The 22487-nt window shown below is 33.1% G+C and overlaps 1 protein-coding gene across 1 annotated transcript in view; it reads left to right on the top strand.

Moving 5' to 3' along the window:
- LOC115874963 (aminoacylase-1) overlaps positions 1-22487 on the top strand; it is a 44658-nt gene that overhangs the window by 6131 nt on the left and 16040 nt on the right. Inside the window, exons 2-5 of the mRNA XM_030890271.1 lie at positions 10886-11136; positions 21355-21524; positions 21590-21761; positions 21814-21960. Coding sequence (XP_030746131.1) covers positions 11034-11136; positions 21355-21524; positions 21590-21761; positions 21814-21960 — 592 coding nt within the window. The 5' untranslated portion in view covers positions 10886-11033. The remainder of the gene's footprint in view (positions 1-10885; positions 11137-21354; positions 21525-21589; positions 21762-21813; positions 21961-22487) is intronic.

The following is a 22487-nucleotide window of genomic DNA, read 5'->3' as shown; positions in this document are numbered from 1 at the left end:
ACAAAACATTATGAGTGATGGAATGGTAAGGAAATGGGTGAGAGCATTTAAAGATGGCCGCACAAATGTCCATGATGAAGAACGGAGTGGGCGTCCTACGGTCGTTAATGAAGATTTGGTGCAGAAAGTGGACGAAAAGGTGAAAGAAAACAGACGCTCCTTTCCTCAATGTTCTCGTAGTGTTTTGTATCGCATTGTGACCGAGAACTTGAATTACCGGAAATTGTGTTCACGTTGGGTTCCGAAAATGTTGACGGATTTGCACAAAACCCAACGTTTAGGCAGTGCATTGACTTTCCTTGAGCAGTACCACAATGAAGGTGAAGATTTTTTAGACAAAATTGTTACTGGTGACGAAACATGAGTGGCCTACGTCACACCAGAATCGAAACATTAACAGTCCATGGAATGGCGACATTCATCATCACCCAAAACAGTGAAGTTTAAGCAAACAATTTCTGCCCGGAAAATCATGTGCACAGTTTTTTGGGACAGAAAAGGAGTATTGCTAGTGGAGTTTCTGCCTCGTAATGAGACAATCAATGCAGCATCTTATTTTGAGACATTGAACAATCTGCGCCGTGCAATCCAAAACAAAAGGACGTGGCAAGTTGAGTAAGGGTATTGTTTTGCTGCATGACAGTGCCCGTCCACATGTGGCTAATCGGACCAAAGATCTCATCAAATCTTTTAAATGGGAAACTCTAGATCCTCCATACAGCCCTGATCTGGCGCCCAGTGACTACCATTTATTCCTGCACTTGAAGAAACACCTGGGCGGTCAGCGTCTTCAAGACGATAACGAAGTCAAAACAGTTGTGATACAGTGGTTAACCAGTCAGGCGGCAGAATTTTATGAGGAGGGTATTGAAAAACTGGTGCCACGTTATGACAAGTGCCTCAATATTCACGGAAATTATGTAGAAAAGTAGATTAAGGTACAGGCTTTCATGTAAAAATAAAATTATTGCGATATCTTTGCACGTTTTTTTTTAATTCCAAAACAATACTTACTTAAAAAACATGCCTCGTATCTTTCCAATAACTCAGATCATTGAGAAAAAGACGGCAACGAATAACGACCCAATTCACAACCAATTAAAAAACTATGGAAAGTTCTCGAAAAAAGCCCAATAAATATAACACACAAAAGCGGTACAGCAACTTTACTGCAATTGTTCCGCAAGAAGTAAAATAGGCCCAACTCTATCTGAATTATTCCCAATACCTATCAAAAGGCCTAAAACAGGGTTGTTGTCTGTCCCCAACTTTATTTAAAATCTACCTATCAGAAGCTCGTAAGCACTGGCGCAAGAAGTGCTCTCAGATGGGAATACCTATTAATGACAACCTTTCTCTGTATACTCTGCATTTCGCCAAGGTCTTCTTTGTCTTGGGCCATTACTATCTAGTAATGGCCCAAGACAAAGAATACCTAGAATACATGACCAGAAAACTGATAGAGGAGTACGAGAAATGGGGACTGAAGCTAAACAAGAAGAAGACAAGATATATATGTGTTGGTAGCGAGTTGGAAGACCTAATATTAAATAACAATATAAAAATTGAAGCTTGCGAAGAATATATGTATTTAGGGGTAAAAATCGCAAGCAAAGGGAGATGCGAAAAGAAAATCGAAGAACGGATTGGTAAAGGCAGAAAGGTGATAGGAGCGCTGAACTCGGTGCTTTGGTCTAGGGATATCTCGGATCACAGAAAAAAACTTATAACGCGATTCTGAAAAGTAATGTTATATGGCTCTGAGATATGGCAGTTAAGCGAAAAACATAAAAAGAAGTTGTTGTCGACCGAAATGGAATTCTGGCGAAGATCAGCCCAAATCTCCCGTTTAGACAGAATTAGGAACGAGAGAATACGTGAAAAAATGAAGGTGGAGGGTAACATTGTACAAGATAAACAAGAAAAACAACTGCAGTGGTACGGCCATGTACAGGGTGGGTCAAATTCGACGCTTTTAAATGGAAACACCCTTTTCTATAGGAGATAGACGAAAACTAATATCGGTGTCTGGAGCTCAATTTTCATCAAAAACATGATGGTGAAAACTGCACATCAATATCTGTTACCGTTTCGGAATTACGGGGTGCTTTTCAAAAATGTGCATTTTTAACAAATCGCTGTAACTTTTTTGCTATGGAAAATTTTGTATTTCTATGAAATTCCAAAGCACCTTTTTACGTAGAATTTAATGGTATAAGTATAATTTTTTTTAAATTAATAATTTAAGAGTTATCAACAGAAAAAATGATTTTTTATTTGGGACACCCTCTATATTTTTAATTAACCGAAAGAATTTAAAATTACCTTTATAAAAATATAGCACACTTGATATTTTGTTATATTCCCCTTCGAAATACAGAATTTTTAAAAGTTCGCCACTTTTAACTAGTAGCTAGGCTTTGGACCCCTTATTGATGATGCCCTTAATGGAACTCGAAAACATATTTTTCCAGCAAGAAGAGGCACCGCCTCAGAATGCTGAAGTTATCAGCAAATTTTTGCAGCCAATTTCAAGAATAATTAAGCTAAGCTAACCAAGATCCCAGCCGTTGGCCGTCGAGGCCACCTGACTTAGTGCCCATGGATCTAATCCTATGGATATATTTGCGGAAGAATAAAGGTTCCTTATTCTTCCGTATAATCTAGACAAGAATTAGAAATACTTAGCAGTTATGAGAGGGTATCTTTCATCCCCACTGAGTTAATGAATTCCGCGAGAAATGTTCAGAAACGGCCCCGTCTGTCCATAACAGAAGATGGTCGATATAACAGAAGACGGTCCGAACAATCTGCAGCAAAACCTCATGTCTTGGTTTTTGCTATTTATTTTTATTGTTATCAGATATAGTTTAAATGTGTTGATGTTGGTTAAATATATTTTAAATTGTTATAAAATGCTGCATCTCTCTCATAGCAAATATTATTTTCGTTTTAATTGATGCTCACAGCTAGAATTTTTTGCATTACAGCCGGTGCCATTCAAAGCCTACTTATTTACAGCGGGCGAATTTTTGTATACTCTATATCTCGAAGAGGAATCGAGCAAAATATCAAGTGTGTTATATTTTTGGAAAGGTAATTTTAAATTCTTTTCAATAAATTAAAAATAAAAATATACAGGGTGTCTCATATAAAAAATCAAATTTTCTGTTCATAATTCTTAAATTATTAATTTTAAAAAAATTATACTTAAACCATCAAATTCTACGTAAAAAGGTGCTTTGGAAATGTTTTCATAAAAATACAAAATTTTCCATAGCAAAAAAATTCACAGATTTTGCAGCATGCGCAACCATCATAGGCGTATTGAAAATACCAGACACAAAAGTCGGCGATGGTCAGCAATCACCTGTTTTTTACATTTTATTGTTGTGACGTCATTTGGAAGAGCTCAATAGAAATATAAAAGAACTAGCTTGTTTGGAAAGCAATTTGACATTCGTGACGTCAGCACCGGCAGTCTAACGTATCGCTAATTGCCATTCGCAAATATATTCCAGATACGTATAGTGAACCAGTGAACAGTTCGCAACGTTAAATAATTTTGATATTTGATTTTTATCGTGATGGCTTTTATAAAAGTCAAGAATTTAGTAAGAAAAAATATTAATGATGGAGATGAACGTGTACGGATTCATGAATGGTCACGATCACGGTCACGACACTATAGAAATGTGAGGTATGTATGTATATATAATCGTATACATAGAATTAACGGCATTAATTTGGTAATAGCACCTTCAAACCCACAGTTTCATTATGGAGCCAGATTAAACCAATCAGAATGAGTATTATGTTACCGTAAAAGCCCGAATATTGGTTAAACGTAGGGTTACCCAATGTAGGAGCCCGAAATATGCAAAAAGGTCACTTTTAGGTTAAGTTTTAGGCCCATATTTTTATTAATGCAAACCAACTAAAACCTAATTCTAATCTAACCTAAACTCACTCTCTCTTTGCACATTTCGGGCTATTACCTGGATATTTCTAAGTTTAACCAATATTCAGACTTTACGGTGTAAATTTATGGACGGTCCATAAATTTAAATTCGCCGTACAAAAATAAGTAATAATTACTGTAGATAAAAAATAAATTAAAATATAGTTCCACGATAATTTAGTTTTGCAGCTTCTTTTCATCATACCTAGTAAAATTTCGTCACAACCGCTATTCATAGTATGTATACCTATGTATTTTTTAAACATCATTATGAGATTTAAGTCATAGGTGCCCATAATATGAGTAGCGGTATTGACGTTTTTTTGTTATGATGAAAATGTTGTAATGGTATGAAAAAAAAGCAACAAAATATATTATCGATTGCAGCAACTATACCTAGTTTACATTCAGTATGTCCAATTAATATAAGAACATTATAGCTATGCACGATTTAAAATTTGCTACCATTATATTTTGATAGTTGAGATTTTGAAATTATTTGTTAGCTTCTTAAACAAAACAGACCCATTTTTTTTTAGAATGAGTGGGAGGGGGTTAATCACTTCGACCTTACAGATCCATTGTGTCCTCTTTCTGAATCATAACTCATCATACAGTCCCAGGGCTTTGACAAAAGCCAGTATCTGGGACGGTTTTATAGAGGGTAGTTCTCCATCTCCAATATCAGTCGTACCAAAAATTCATGGCACGGAATGGTTGTCGTCTCGGCGCACTCAGTGATGAGGTGTACTGGTGTTTCACCATCTTCCCCACAGAATCTGCATTCGCCGTTTCTTCTTAGTTTCAATCTACTGAGGTGTTCATTGAGGAGACAGTGTCCCTGTTAAAAATCCGTGACAATCCGAAGATTGTTGCTTACTCAGACCCCGGAAGATCAGTGATTTTTCTTGATCATAAGCCCTCAGAAACTTCTTCGAGTGTGTCTAGACCATTGCAAGATTTCCATTCTAGGTTGCGGATTGGAATCTTCCAAGTTCTTGAGTTCCGCCTTTGAGTTGGTTACCACTTGGAAAGCAGAACGGTTCTGGTCCAGTGCAGTGGAGTGTTCGCTCCTTTCCTAGCTAGATTATTTGCTTTTCATTGCCTTCTATCCCTTGGTGAGCAGGCACCCAGTGTAGGAGGACTTTGTTTTTCTTTGCCTAATTTATTCAGCTTCTCTATGCATTCTTTGACCAATTTCGAATTGATTGATACTGAGTTGATCGCCTTTAATGCTGCTTGACTATCAGATAAGATGGCTATTTCTTGTTTCCGATAGTTCCTATCTAAGATAAGTTGTACGCATCTCTCGATAGCGTAGATTTCTGCCTGTAGGATACTAGGGTAAGTGCCCATTGGTTCGAGTAATTAGCTCGGCCCAAACACTCCGATCCCTGTTCCCATGTATTGGTTTTGGAAGCATCAGTATACAAGTTATGGTATGGTCTTTTAACTGCTGGGCAAGCGTTTCGCTCTTCCAATCCTTCTTATTGCTCAATACTACATTGACATGTTTGTCAAAGTTGTACGTTCTTGGTATATCGTCCACTGGGAGATGCAGAAGTGGTATTTCCTTTTGAGGGTGTTCCCAAGCCCCTGATCTGACAATTCTCCCAGTACTAATTCCGTTAGTGACCATTCTAATCATTGTCGCATTGGCATATCTACCAATGACAATGTGCAGTGGTGTTAGATCTAGAATGACCTCCATTGCTGCTGTTGGACAGGTTCTCATGGCTCTCCTGTGATGCAAACACATGCTAGTCTCTGGACTTTGCATAGGTTTAGCCTTGCCGTCCGTTGCTCTAGTTTTGTGTACCAGGCAACTGCTCCATAAGTAATCATGGGCCTTACTTATCATGGTATACATCCAGCGCAAAATGTTAGGGGGAGCAGCCCATCTATTTCCGGCCAGTCTTCTGCATATCATAAGAGCCTTTATGGCTTTGCTGGTAGTGTTCTTAATATGCCTGTTCCACAGGAGTTTACTGTCCAGGGTTATTCCCAGGTATTTAACTTCCTGGGTTGGCAGTATTTCCTTTCCATGTAGTTGGATTCTTTTCAAGTTTTTCAGACTTCGCCTTCTGGTGAATGCAAACAGACCCATAATAATTCAAATCTTTATCATCCAAGACTTCCAAGAATTATAAAGTAATCTCACGTCAAAATTTTTTAAAATTATTGCATGCCTTAAATGTTTGCAAAGTTAACAAAAATATGTCTTTTGATTACCTGCAATTAATATATTTGGTCCAATTTATCAGTTCTGCATCATATCCGAAATTCAGATTGTGTGTGACACAACGAAGAGTCAACGTGCAACGTGAACGACAAGAAAATGGCAAGTAAAAAAAATTGTAATGTCTTAATTACTAATTACACAGTCGTTCTCTTGAGTTCTCCTGCCTAAAATCTATATTGCCTTCCCTAAGATTTAAAATATAAATGATTGAAACTCATACAAGTTTACCACAATTTAAACTTAAGATAATTATTTAATTATTACGAAGTTACTAAATATTAATTATTTCTATTTAATCATTTAATAATTCTGATAAAAACACGCTTGATTATTTATTTTAGAAAGAATACGGGCTATAATCATTAATATGACTATATTAACAATACTTAAATCAAAATTTATTTGAAGGAATGCTACTGTATTACAATAATTGTAAAACAAGTATGTAATAATAACTCGGAATAATTACTTAAAACTACTCATCTTGTTATAGATGTCGGCGTCTGGTCTCTATTATTTTATTAGCCGTTTAGCTATAGTTTGATTTCAGATAATGCAGATTTTAATGTGACATTTGTGTTTTTTTATTGGAATTATTATTTTTAGCATATTTGGTATACTCTATGAAGTTATTTTTAAGTGCTTCTGTTCATTTTTCAATTATTAAAGTGCGTTTAGATACAATTAAAATTGATTAATTGGTGTATAGTATTTGTATTATGGGTTTGTTTATTTTTTATGAAATGATTTTTTTTCCTATTAAAATAAACATAGCTTACTAAATCACTAGCTAGCCATTTTTAAATACAGGATGTTAATTAAGTATCTGGCCAAACTTCAGGAGGTGATTATTTGAGTGTTTTTAAGGTAAAAAGTTCATATAAACATGTGTCCGGAAATGTATAATTTTAAAGATACAAGGGTGTCAAGGTGTTTTCTAAATAGACCTTTTTTTATTAATATCTCAAAGATCCGTTAGCCGATTTTGTTGAAATTTCGCCGTGTTGTGAAATTTAATAAGTTAGCACTAATTAAATGATAATTATTATTTACAACAATATTTAAACGATAAAAACTTATCCCAATAAATATTTAGCACCGCCTTGAATTAATTTGGTTTACGTTGGCGGTGGAAACCATGCAAGCTTTTCTTTGTCCTAAGTTGTTGATTAAAAAAATAATTATCATATAAAAAATTATAGGTCCTAATAGCCTAAATTTTATCGAAATATATCAGCAGATCCGATGAGAACCGAATTATTATATGTTTTGGAACTTAATGATTTAATTAATTATTCCCTTTAATGCATCGATTGTGCGCATTATCCCTACGCGCCAAGAAAAAAAATATTGCATTAGTGTAAATTTATTATTTATGTTATTCCGCTCTTTCACGTATAATTTGCCCCCTGCTTCTCATACGGAAAGACTTAGATTAAATGGCCCAACTGTACTTAACAACCCATGTCTTGACGCATATTCTTTTTATAATAATATCGGCTTTCCAGACTAAACATCCATATCCATAAAATAGTTGACCCACACTAATAAGACCTCATTTCGGCCCTCGGATGGCCTTGCTCTATTCAGCTATCGAGTTACGTGTTGACAAGTTGATTAGGCAGGTTATTGAACTCCATGTCGCCTCTAGCATGTCGTTTTTTCAAAGATGGGTCCCATATAAACGCGGCCAGAAGTATTTTCAATACTAAAAGTTACAGCGATTTGTTAAAAATGCATATTTTTTAAAAACACCCCGTAACTCCGAAACGGTAACAGATATCGATATGCGGTTTTCACCATCATGTTTTTGATAAAAATTGAGCTCCAGACACCGATATTAGTTTTTGTCTATCTCCTATAGAAAAGGGTGTTTCCATTTAGAAGCGTCGAATTTGACCCACCCTGTGCAACAAATGGCTGACGATAGAATACCAAAGCAAGTGTTGCAGTGGACCCCTACAGACAGACGTAAACGATGCCGACCTAAACTTTTCTGGAATCAAGGAATCGACAGAGCCATGTCGGAAAGGAACCTACTACCAGGAGATTGGGACAATAGACGGATGTGGCTCATGGAGACCGGAGGGCGACGAAGGACGCTGTAAAACTGGACATACATACATACAAAGAAACGAGGCAGACAAACTAAAAAAATATTTGAGTTAAATGATAGTTGGTAAATATTCCAACCATAATTTAACTCAAATATCAAAGAAATCATATTAATTCGCAAGTTAACTGTAATTTCTGTCATTATTTGGATATCTTGTCCTTGTCTGTCGAAATTTTGCCTGGTTTCTTAGACATATTTTATTTCAATATATCCTCGATCTTAATCGTTACCTAAATAAGCATTCTGTTTAAAAATTCGATTTTATTAGTGTCATATGGTGTCATCTCCACACCAAATTTCAATTTACTAATACGAGTCTTTTTTAAATATCTCGATAGTAAAATAATTATTATTGGGTTCTTCCTACTGTATTAGATATTAGATACATAATAAATCTTAAAGTCTAGGAAGCAGTGAAGATTTTCGGTATTTATTTTCCCAGTCAGCAAACACAGATAAAATCATTCGGTAGGATATTCCTTTTGTTATTCTGAACAAATTTCCCATACCTATACAGGATGGCGCACCTCTTTATCGCCTCAGTTGATTATATGAAAACGGAAAGATGTAAAATCAAAATGTTTTTTGGGTATATGTGGGGAGGCAATGTGGGCACAATTTAAAATTATTTTGAAATATACAGGGTGTTTCAGCACTAAGTTTCATACCAAAGTTATATTTTATCTTATGGAACACCCGGTATTTTATTTCGTTTTTAGATTCTTGGGCTCAAAAAAGGCATTTATTATAAGGGTTATATATGTTTAAAATGTTTGGTTTTTGAGACATTTAAAGATATTTAAATATGCATGCTACAATAGAGTAGATTATCAACACCCTGTACATTACTTTTCAGAATTAATTCTTGTCCTGAGTTTAAAGGTAAAGAAATAAACTTTACTAAAACATGTTATTGTTTCTTTTCTTTCAAACTATATTAGGGTTTCCTATACCTATCTATCGCAGATTTTGAATAAAAAGCAATTTTTCAATAAAATGGCTATCAAGATGGCTAGTATCGCCATGGCAATTTTCTAGTGACAGTTAGTAACTATTTTCAAATTCGACATTAGTTTATGGACAGAAAATGACACTCAGAAGAGACATATCACATGTCACCTTTTGACATTTTCGAATATGCATGGTTTGCGATTCATAACGGCAATTTGACTCGATATGTGTGGTACCAAATTATTTGTAAAAAAATGCTTTTTCCAAATATACTAATGATCCACCCTCGTTCCATTTGAAAAAAATGAGATATGATTAAAAATACGATTTGGGCACATTTTAACCGGCCAGGACAAGACACGAAAAACATTAGACGATCAAATCTATTTTTCCAAGGCCCCTTGATTAAAAATTAGTGTTTTTAACATGCCATATATATAGTACTCTAGATGAAATTTAAAATACGATTTTTTAAGCGGAAATGTCAAATTTTGTTATATGCAGGGGCGGATATAAAGGAATTTATTTTAGGGGAGGGGCGAAAAAAAGTAATGTAGAATATGCTTTTTTGGGGCGCAATTTTTAACCCAAAAGCCTAATTAAAAAATACTAAAAAGTACCAAATTATTTGTAAAAAAATTGTTTTACCAAATATGCTAATGAGCTACCCTTGTGTCATTTAAAAACTTGAGATATGATTATAAATACGATTTGGGCATCTTTTAAATGGCTAGGACAAGACACGAAAAACATTAGATGATCAAATCTATTTTTTCCTTGATAAAAATTAGCGTTTTAACACAGACTGACACGGCCATTCTAGACTGAAATTTAAAATACGATTTGTTTTTAAACGAAAATGTCATAAGTTGACATATATGTCATTTTATTTAGAGTGTCATTTTCTATCGAATAAAGTAAAAATATACGGAGGGTGCCATTTAAAAATCAAAAGTTGTAGTCGTTTCCGGTGAAACAGAGGGAGTGTCTAAATACAGTTGAATACGTCAAATCAATATACGTAATCAATCCTAATAATTTATGTCACATATGTTGAATGGCACAGTCAAACTCAGTGAATCGAAAGAAAACGTATTTATTTATAGCTTCTAATTGGTTTAACAATAAACAATAAGTTCTTCAGACTGTGTTCAGACTACGATGACTCGTCGCGTTCTTAATGTCTGTTTTACATCCACAGATTACTAACTACTAATCTGGTTATGCAACCAGTAATTTTTAGTATTGTCATCAACAACATACTATAGCATACCAAAATCTCGTTTCTTTTATCTGAAAAAAGAAAAAAGTTATAGGGGTGAGCCACTTTTAAGACGCACCCGGTATATTCACCCACTGCACTAAGAAAATAAATATAAAAAAATTCACTGCTCCCTGGACTATGGTAGGTAAATTTCATATCGAAAAATCTTATACAACAAAAAATAAGAAACAATCGCCTTTATTTATTTTCCTACACCCTGTATAATATTTGAAATAAGTATACCAAACACATAGAATCATGTATATAATAAAAAAATATTATTGGATTAATATTGCAGATCTAGAATTCGATAGATTTTATCGTTTTATTTGAATAAATCTTTTGTTCCAGTGTTTATAACTTTTAAAATTTCAAATCGAAAGCCGTTCCATTTCGTCACGACCAATTAGAGCGGAGAGAAGATTTTCGATTTCCCATAATTCCGCAACTCCCAGCCAATCGTCACTTGAGCAAACAACGCGACTCGCACGCTTTCAAAATGCCAATATCAGCTGATCAGAAGCAGGCGTTGGATTCACAGGCAGTGAACAATTTTCGAGAATATTTACAAATACCTAGTGTACAACCCAATATAAATTATGGTAAGGTGTTTTTTATATTTTATATTATATAACTAATGTTGAATTACTGCAATCCATGTGATAAAGTGTTTAAATTAGGTCAGATTAGATATATTTTTTGGTTCATAAAACTGCGCCTGTACTTTGAGATGTACCTACATTTCAGACATTTTTAATCTTTATTTTTCATTATTCTTTTGAATTTATACGGTAATTTTGTTAACTTGCTAAGATTTAGATTATTGCCTTTATTGATTTCTTAAAATTTAGGCAACCATAAGTTGAATAATCATTAAATTCTAATGTTATTCTTTGAAAAGCAGTATCTAAATTAGATATAAAAAATGACATTAGATTTGTTTATTTAAAATATGTAATTCTACACTCATAAATAACAAATTATGGTATATCCAAATTATATCTCTTTCATTGATATAAGGATGTACTTTTACAAATATACCACAATATATACACAATATTTTTTTATAATAAATGTAGATAAGTATGTACAGGGTGGAAATCAATACAAAACAAGTGATTGTTTTTCTAAAATTAAGGGCGTTTTTGATATAAAATTTGTCAATTTGGCGTTCCCCTACCAAGGTATTTTCATATATTATACAGTATATCTCCGGATTGTCTTTAACAAGAGGAAAAACTTTTTTACTATTGATATTTTGAGAAAAATGCATTCTTCACAAAAAATTTTACCTATTCTAAAGTAATAAATCCCGTTTATATTTTTCCAAATTTCCATGCCGTTTTAGAGCGAATTAAGAAAAAGGAAAATATGGTTGAATTTTTTTGAAGGTGAATGATAGTTATCTGAAAATATGATACTTTAACAACAAAGGACAACAGCAAAGATTATGACGTTAATCAAAATTAATAACAGTTAATAATAACTATTTATCAAAGAATGAAATCGAATTGATATTACCATAGAAACGCGTTTTGGTTTTATGTTGATTTTTAGGACATTATATTTTCCTGTTTTTTTTTAATTTTCTTTAAATTGGTATGGAAATTCGGAAAAGTATAAACAAGGTTGATAACAACAAAATAGTTAATCCAACTATTTTAGAAGAAGCAAAGATGTATATGAAGAATGCATTTTCCTCGAAATGCCAATAATACAAAAGTTTTTCTTCTTGTAAAGACAACCCGGGGTCATACACTGGGGTGAATTAAAATCACAATATGCATCTTTTTATATTTTTATTTTTCACAAGTATGTTCACTGGCCAAAGTGTCTCCAACGATTCAGGGAAGTCGCTGTCATGGACCTTCTATCCTCTTGTTGGACAAACTACATATATACTAGTTTAGGTCAATAGTCAATAATTATATATGAAAATATTGACAGCTCTTATTGTAGATACTTATTTTTCAATGTTTCTGTCAACTTCTTTTTTACATATTTAATGGTACAAGTTTAGGTAATAGTATATTTTTAATATTTATTAGCCGACCATACCAACAGGTCTGGTAGGCTATTAAGATCGGCAAAAAAAAGTTTTTTTTAATTTCACTCAAAATGAGTTATTTGGATCATAAATGACCTAAATACAAAACATTTTCATGGTGTCTGTCTGTCCGTCTGTAACACGATAACTCAAAAACCGCTAAACCGATTTTAACCAAATATGGCACAAAAATACTGTGGCACTCGAGAATCTGGCTATTATTTTTTAGTGGGGGTGGGGGGTTGGTAAGGGGGTATGGGAGGGGGTTAGAAATTTAAAAAAATAGTAACTCCAAAATTACAGTAGCTAGCGAAACGCGGTTTTCAATTTAAGATTAGGAATAATATTTGCAACAAAATTTGTAATAACATCAAAATCAAAGTCGCAGTTTTTGAGATATTTGATTGAGAAAAAAATTGGAAAAATTCCGTTACTTTGAAACTAAAAGAACTGCCTACCAACTTTTTATTAACATATTTTAGTATGGGTGGCTATTACGTGCCTCCCGGCGCCAATTTTTTTTTCTTGTTAATTATTCAATGTAGAATAAAAATGTTAAATTTACTTTTATGTACTAGAAATAATAATTTATTTAAAAACGTGACTTTATTGTAAATATGCTGTAATGTCCCTAATATTGTGTATTTAGTTTACCCTAAATTATAGCTAAATACCTAGTTATCTTTAAAAATACAATCAACTGAATTTTTTTACACTTATTCAGGTACACCCTGTATAGTTTTTGAATGTTAATTTCTAATATAACCCTATTTTATATACATATTTTAGATGATAGTTTTAAATTCTGATATTGGAGGGAAAAGTCGTAATAAAAAATATGTTTATAATCCATTAAACAATCCACCTTATTAGAAAAACAATTACTCTTTGAATTTTTCTGCACTTAGGTATTCATATACCGGGTGGTGCATCGTGGTTGGAAACAGGAAATCCCATGCAAAGTCGTAAATATTTTTTTTTAAACGCTGAATACCTATGACTGAATACACATGCCAACTTTGACTAATTTTGAACAAGTCCATTTTAAGAAAAACTGCATCTATTTTTAAATTAAAACTTAACAGGCAACAATGCAAAACCAGTCCAGAGCTGCAACAAGTCAGTTTTAAAAAGACTTACAGTACGTCTGTCCGTTCTGTGGCTACGGGATATCCGTGAGAGGGGAAACGATATTCTCTCGATGTTTTTCGTAAAAAATTAGACGACGCGTCCCATCAATAAAAATTCGACAAATTTGCAAGTAGCCAATAAAATGAGTGGGCGGAGCGATTTGCGGTGACGTACTCGACGTATAAAAATATATTGCTGTTTATTTAAATGTTTTTTGTCCTCATTCCTTTCATAGACACAGATCCAGACGAACTGTAAGTCTTAAGTCATTTCTAAAATCAAATGATTAAAGTCTTAAGTCAAATTCAACATAAAATTCAAATGATTTAAGTCTTAATTTTTCGATTTAAATCGTTTTATTCCAAGTCAAGTCGTTTGTAAAGATTTAAATCAAATAACGTTATTTAAGTCGTTTTATGACATAAGTCAATATTTTTTACTTAAATCATGAAGATCTGCAAGTAGAGGAATACCAATCCACAAAATGCGGATCCCTCTAAGATTCCGCGGGATCAAAGTTGCGGGATTTACCGTGCAGGATCCGCGGATCGACACATTACTACTGGGTAAAACCGAATCGATCGCGATCAAGGTCAAACCGCTGCGTTCCGGGCTGATGCGTCGGCGCTCGGAACCCGGGGGATTCCCCTTACAGCTTGGCCATTAAAAATAAGTGAAACAAACAGGTTAGTTGTTAGATTTCTTTCTGGCATATGTGTGTAAGTGAAGAAAAAGCGTTTAACTAGTACTTGTAGGACAATTTCGCCAAATAAACTGCCGTACATAATTATCGGGACAAAAAGCAAAATTTTAGGGTAAATTTAAAGTTGAATATCTCTTGAACTAAAAAAGATTTTTGGATGCGGTTTTGGACCAGGTATTGGGTGCATCTATTGTGATTAAGATGCTATGTGGTTTTCGAAAATATATTTAGCGACTTCTCGTATACAGAGTGTTTTATAAGAGTGTGAAAATTTGGTTAAGAATCTTTTTACCCGCAAATTTACAATTTTTAAAAATCGAAATTTTACCAAGTACGACTAATCTGTATTGAAATTAGAAAAAACAATTTGATCGGTTTTTTAATTTTATTTTGTTTTAAGGAAAAAACGACGTTTTTCGAAAAATATGCATTTTTAGTCATACGTATGGTCCTAATAATACATTCTGCATATGCCAAAAAATTATTGATATAGAGTGTATCTAAAAGCAGATAACTAACACAAGTTCAACAAAAATTCAACATCAGAATAATATTTTTATTTATAAAATAAATATATAAAATATTTATTTAATATTAAATATATTTTTGAACACCCTATATATACATAGGTCCAAATTTCTGTCTATATCAATATATTGTGGGCCTATGCAAAATGGACAATGCCTTTTGTACCATTTAGGACAAAATGTATGACTATTGTTTACAGTCCCGCAATTTTGCGGATCCGCGGGATTGATTGCTTTAATCCCGCGGGTTTGCGGGATTTATTTTTTAAAATACTTCCAAAATTCTTTATTTGAATTTTTTTGCTTGTTAAGAACTCGATTTTGAACGTTTTCATTTTGAACTGTTGTTCAGATCAGGTTTTAATACCGAAAATCTTGTTCTTAAATCGCGACCAAACATGAGCATTGCAGGAGAAACACCCATTGTAGAATGCGGAGCATTTCTAAAATCAAATAAAAATTCTGTAATGCTATATTTATGTCTAATTTTTAGATTTATTCAAAGAATTTTTTTTTAAACAATTTTTATAGTTTTTTGACTGCATTTTCCGCAGCTCCGTTAGACTGAGGAAAAAATGGTGCTATTGTAATATGTTTAATACTATATTTTCTAAAAATATTTTAAATTCAGAACTTGTAAAATTTCTGGCATTATCGGACACAATACACTTTGGTAACCCAAATCTTGCAAATGTACTATGTAATGCAAGGGTAATGCTGATATAGTGAAATGTGATATAGTGATGTGTGTATACAGGGTGAGTTTCCTACGATGTTCTCTATGGGTATCTCGGAAACTACTGGAGATAGAGACTCGGTTAAATGGGGAAAGAATTGCAGTTTTGTGGGGTCATAAATATGCGTCTTTCAGATTTTTGAAAAAAGTTCATGGCTTACTAGATATTTCGAAAAAACAAATTTTGGCTATTTTAAAATTGTCCGTAACTCCATTATAAGTTATTTTAGACAAAAAGTTTTCAGATAAAAGTTGTAGATAATCACAACCTTTATGAGACTGTGCCTCCGTTTTTCTTCTAAAGCCTATCATTTTTTGACATATCACACAACATATGTTTTTTTAAATGGAAACCATAGTTGGCCATGACTTCATAAAAAGCGCCATTTTTTAAGCTTTTCAGCGATATAAGCTATAATATGCTTTCTTCGAAAAATTACAGAGTTATAGCCAATTCTTATCATTTTTAAACAATTTCACTTAGCCATGGAAACAAGTTTAATCGTCTTTGCCCTCAGAAATGTGAAGCTGTCACATCTAAATTTTGTAAATTAAAATAAACAAAAAATATAAATATGAATTTTTCAAATGAAGAAAAGCGTTTAGATACTCCCGCATCAATAGAGGGTTCCAACAAGACTTTTATTACGACCCCCCCACCTCATAATGAAAGAAATGTCATAATGAAAATTATTTATATCATAATTATGCAAACTCAGGAATAGAGAGAGGTTGGCCAATTGCATGGGCCTCCTCGATTACCTGACCTATCCATTTTAGATTTTTTTTATGCGGTATGGTTAACAATAAGGTTTAGAAAAGAATTTGTGAATTAAGAGAGGCACTCGAAGTGGCGGTACGAGAGAAGTTTAATTAAGTCCACCGGTCCTTCTATGAGAATAGGTAGTAATTCAGTTTTAAAAAGATGCAACTCAAAACAATGGCGGATTTTCTAAAATAACTTAAAGTGTATGCAATGATATTATTTTTTAAGTTTTAGTTTATGCAATGTAAATTGTAAAGAACCGTTTAGTAATATATTCTAACCTCTTATAAGTTTTATAAATCATAATAGAACAAGAATACCATGCAATCCAATTGAAATTAATCAAGAAAGATCAGAATTGGCTATAACTAAATGTAACTTTTCTAACATGTCTTGAAACCCGTTCTCTAAAAAACGTAACATTCACCAGTTAACGTATCCTCGAAAATATATGGTCAAGAAAAGTTGAACCAATAATCCTACACGCTTTTCTGCATTTGAAAAATTAATTTTTACAATTTTTGCTTAATTTAATTTACCAAGTTTGGATGTGACAGCTTCACATTTCCGAGAGCAAAGACTCTTGTTGTGGAGAACTTGTTTCCATGGCGTACTCGACGTATAAAATATATTGCTGTTTATTTAAATGTTTTTTGTCCGCATTCCTTTCATAGACACAGATCCAGCAGACGAACTGTAAGCCTTAAGTAAAAGAAACAAACAGGTTAGTTGTTAGATTTCTTTCTGGCATATGTGTGTAAGTGAAGAAAAGCGTTTGTGTTTGTGTCATATGTCAAAAATGACAGGCTTTAGAAGAAAACGGAGGGCACAGTCTCATTAAGGATGTGATGATCTACAACTTTTATCTGAAAACTTTTTGTCTAAAACATCTTATAATGGAGTTAGGGACAATTTTTAAAATAGCCGAAATTTGTTTTTTTCGAAATATCTAGTAAGCCATGAACTTTTTCAAAAATCTGAAAGGCGCATATTTATGACCCCCCAAAACTGCAATTCTTTCCCCATTTAACCGACTCTCTATCTCCAGCAGTTTCCGAGATACCCATAGAGAACATCGTAGGAAACTCACCCTGTATATTACAGTAATTAGGAGTCAGATATTTTTCCCTATGTGGTGTGGTATTTGCTAATATTTTAATGTGGAAATGGATAGTACCGATTAATTATTGATCTGGTTATTCGTTACTATTTGTTTAGGTTACTGTTTTTAAATATTTTAGTTGTTGCCGTGGCGCCCCTCGCATCCGGCCGTTCCGCCGGCCCTGAGTATCATAATATTAATTTATAGTAGGTACAGAGAGACTAAAATCACATAAAATAAAAGGGTTAATTTTCAGACTAAATACAAACACAAAAATATGTATTTTTGGGGCTGGAAGATTTAAGGTACTCTTCAATATATTCGAGATAAATTTCTTTCGTTCATCTTTCGGGCTACATAACGGAGTCGCGGATTCACTTGATAGACAACAGACTCACTACGCACGCGTAATACGACAAATAATTAAAACCGGTTTCGAAAGATTAACGCGTTTATTTGCTAGTGGTATTGAGCATTGTTTTTTTGTATTCTGCTACTTGGCCGCCGGCCTAACAGTTTAAAAAGGAATGCTGCTGTTAAAAACGTATCATAAAAATATATAAAAATCTGACTTAAGCCTTTTATAAAAAGACTTAAATCTTTTTAATGACTTAGCTGTTTTCTAAAAAGACTTAAATCTTTTTCTATTTCGAAATAAAGATTTAAATCACAAATCATTTTGAAAAAGACTTAAATTTTAAGTCTTAAGTCAGTTTTCAAAAAATGACTTAAGACATTAAAATGATTTAAATAAAAAAAAAGACTCAAGTTTTCTGTGAGCTTGCAGATCTGAACCATTCAAATGTCAACATGCCTTAAGTTGTTAATATGTGATTTTATCATTGCCAAATATAATTAAATTTGTTGTGCTGTCTACACTACTACATTATACCGTATGATTGAAAAAAAAACGGCGTCAGCGATGGCTATGAAATAATGATCGCTGTCATTTTATATGTAATATGGGAAAGTCATCGATCGTCATTTCCCGGCCAACTGGACGCCGTTTTTTTTTTCGATCATACGGTAGTACCTATGCCACCTCTGCTTAGTGTCCCTGAAATGTATTAAATGTATTATTATAATTTAAAACTTGTTCGAATGAGGCAAAAGAGTAACGTTTAGAAAATACAATTTGAAATTGACAAAATTATATGATGACAACTTAAGGTACATTGACATTTTCCTGGTTTTGCATTGTTACCTCTTCAGTTTTAAAATAGATGAGACTTTTATTTAAATTACTTAAAATCGGCTTGTCCGACATTGTTCAAATGTCCCATGTGTATTGGACCATATGCAAATTAATGTCCATCTGCGATAAAGTAAAAGCCAAATACAAACAAACAAAATCTTCTGATCTATGGCATGAATATAAAACACTGAGAAATCGAGTTACCCTAATAATTAGAAGACATATTTTAATTTTTTGTCTTAGGGAAAAAAATCCAAAAAACTGTGGAAACAGTTAAAAAATATTAATATAGGAAAAACATCAGATACCATTACTGAAACTCCTAATAATCTAAATAACGCGGATCTTAATGAATATTTTGTTAAAAGCATTCCAATTATAGATCAGGATAACAAGGAATTGCTTGATTTTTTTGAGAATGGAGGTGTTCAGAATGTGTCTCTTAATGACCAATTTTGTTTCTCTACTATTGAAGAGGAAGATGTTTTAAACATACTAAAAAAAATTAGTACCTGTGCTGCAGGCCACCATGGCATAAATATTATAATGCTAAAACTTTGTTTCCCTATCTTAAAGAATCCACTGATAAATATTGTAAATAGCTGTTTAATCGCGAACTATTTTCCCAAATCTTGGAAAAGTGCAGTTGTTAAGCCTGTTCCAAAGACGTCAGAGGTTAAGGACTTCAAGGACCTGCGTCCAATTAGTATTCTGCCAATCATGTCCAAGAAATTAGAGCATGTTATGAACAGGCAAATGAAAGAATACGCAATGCGTGCGGAAATTCTGCCTGTTCATCAATCTGGATTTCGAGCCGGTCACCGTTGTACGACGGCACTCCTAAAGGTAACTGACGATTTACTCGGCGCATTGGATAGAGGCGATGTCTTGGTGTTATTAGACTACAGCAAAGCATTTGACTGCCTGAATCCAGAAATTCTGATATCAATGCTTCACTACTATGGGTTTTCTCAGGGTGCTTTGGCTCTTATAAAAAGTTATTTTACTGACAGACATTAAACAGTTAAGGTTAATCATCAAATCTCCAAATCCGTACAGTTAACACGAGGTGTACCACAGGATTCTATTGTGGGACCTTTGTTGTTCTGCCTTTATACATCGCGGTTATCGCATGTCATCAAACATTCCCAGATTCATACATATGCAGATGACACCCAAATTTACTATTCCTTTAGTAAAAATAATATTGAACGTTCTATTTATTCAATTAATACTGATCTCTAAAATTCATATGAGCAGTCTCATAAATATAACTTGATTCTCAATCCTCTGAAAGCAAAAGTTTTAGTTTTTTCAAGTAAAAATTGCTATAGCGAGATTTGCCAACTCGTTAAATTAAACATAAATGGTGTTGCCTTGGAAATTGTTGAGGAAGCGAGGAATCTGGGTTTGATTATTGATAGTAAATTTATCTACAATAAACATATATCAACGTGTATTCAAAAAGCTTATAGTGCTCTGAGACAACTCTATCCGCATAGAAGTTCTCTAACACCTAAAATTAAGGTTGACTTGTGCAATTCTTTGGTGTTGTCTCATTTCTCTCACTGTTCTCCAGTGTATAGCGAATCGTTGAGTGCCGCTGATTTATATAGAGTGCAGGAGGTTCAAAATTCATGCTTGAGATTTATTTTTGGCATTAAAAAGTATGATCACGTCACATTCACATTACAGCGTTTACAGTGGTTAAATATGAAAAACAGATTTATTTTTAACATGATAAATACTTTTTACAATATTATTACTAAAGAAATTCCTGTATACCTGTTCAATAAAATTCAGTTCCGAAGAGATGCCCATAATGTCAATATTCGTCACCTGAGCCACATTTCCATTCCTTACCACAGGTTGACTATATTTAAATCATCATTTAGCTACTGTGTTTCTAAATACTATCCGAAGCTGCCTTTTAGTTTAAGAGCCGCGAGGAATGTCCCTTTTAAGAGTCGTGTGCGCTTGTGGCTTTTTAAAAGACAAATTGTTTAATGTATTCAATGTAATTCAGTGAATTCATTTTTTTTTCTTTTGTATTTTTCTTGAATTATCATTTTATTTCGCGTAAGGAGGTAAATGGAAGAGCAGAATTGGGTTGTTCTCAATTCTGAATTTCGCTCCATTCCGGGTCTGTTATTTGTTGTTGTATAACCTATAAGTTTGATTATCTTTGGCTGTACATATAGGTTTTATTATTATTATTACTTATCCTCTGTCATTATACATAATTAAATTGTTCTATTTACTGACTTGGAAATAAAGACATTTTATTATTATGCAGACCTTTAAAAACCGAGTTAAACTTCTCTGTAAAATTAATAGGAGAGCCAATATCTGGACAGTTCAAAATTTGCATGCGATTTCCTATGTTTAGTATATAGTATAATACATACATTTTGAATAATCTTTAAATATATTAATTTTAAATATTTTAAAAATTGTTAGCATTACAGGGGTAAAAATCAAATTAAAAATCTTTAACAATCACCATATTAAAAAAACCTTTTGAATTTTTCTGTATTCACATACATTCTGTATAGTATTTAAATTTATAACTTTAGTTTAAATTTTTAAAGTTTTATATTTCAAATATTTTAGATGCTTGTGTTAAATTCTTACAATCCCAAGCAACAGGCCTGGGTTTACCAATTGAAGTTGTGTCAGTTGTTGAGGGTAAACCGATAGTCATAATCACTTGGACAGGAGCAAATCCTGCCCTGCCAAGCATTTTACTAAATAGTCACATGGACGTTGTACCTGTATTCGAGGTATTTGATTGTCTTCCTATTTTCTGCATATTTAAAAAATAAATAATGTATATCTTATATTCAAGGACAAATGGACGTACAAACCTTTTAGTGCCCATATTGATGAGAAAGGAAATATTTATGCAAGAGGTGCTCAAGATATGAAATGTGTAGGAATTCAATATTTAGAGGCAATCAGGAGATTGAAACAGAATGGTATCAAATTGAAAAGAACTTTGCATGTATCGTTTGTCCCAGGTATGGTTTTCTATGAGTCTTTCCTTGTAAATTATAGCAACAATATTTTTAGATGAAGAGATTGGAGGAGTAGATGGCATGAAAAAATTTGTCCATACTGAGGATTTTAAGAAATTGCGTGTAGGGTTTGCTCTTGATGAAGGTATGGCTAGTCCAACCAACATATTTCCTTTGTTTTATGCTGAACGAAACATTTGGCGTAAGTACACTACTTTTTTAATAAATATAGTTTATTTTGATCTTGAAATAGTTTGTCTAATGATGAGAGAACAAGTAAGTGATTTTCACAAGCAATATAAAAGTTACAAGTAAAAAACAATCTATTTTAAGTCTATTTAAATCAACAGACAACTGTTATATTTTCAACATTAATGTTATATTTTGTATATATGTACTTATAAGCTTACTTTGGGTTTTTGTTATTACCCATTCTGAATCGTCCTAGACCTATTATACGCATGCGCAGAAGTCCTCTAGGACGGCAGAGCGCAGAGTTCTAGGACGGTTCGGAATCGGTAATAACAAGAACCCGAACAGAGCTATTATCATAGACTAATGTCACGTATTAGAGATAGATTGGACACTGATATAAAACAAATAAGTCCATCATTTAGAGCCACGTGGAAGAAACTAATGGAGAGGTTTAGCATAACATAATTTTAGCGTTCCGTTATTTATAACTAAAACGGTAACGTTATTCAAGCGCAAAATTATTCCTTTTAAAAT

The sequence above is a fragment of the Sitophilus oryzae genome, unplaced genomic scaffold (genome assembly GCF_002938485.1).
Source record: "Sitophilus oryzae breed Bouriz unplaced genomic scaffold, Soryzae_2.0 scaffold_130_pilon_pilon, whole genome shotgun sequence".
Lineage (NCBI taxonomy): Eukaryota > Metazoa > Arthropoda > Insecta > Coleoptera > Curculionidae > Sitophilus > Sitophilus oryzae.
Note: the sequence above shows the minus strand (reverse complement) of the source record. Positions and strands in the feature narration are given on the sequence as shown.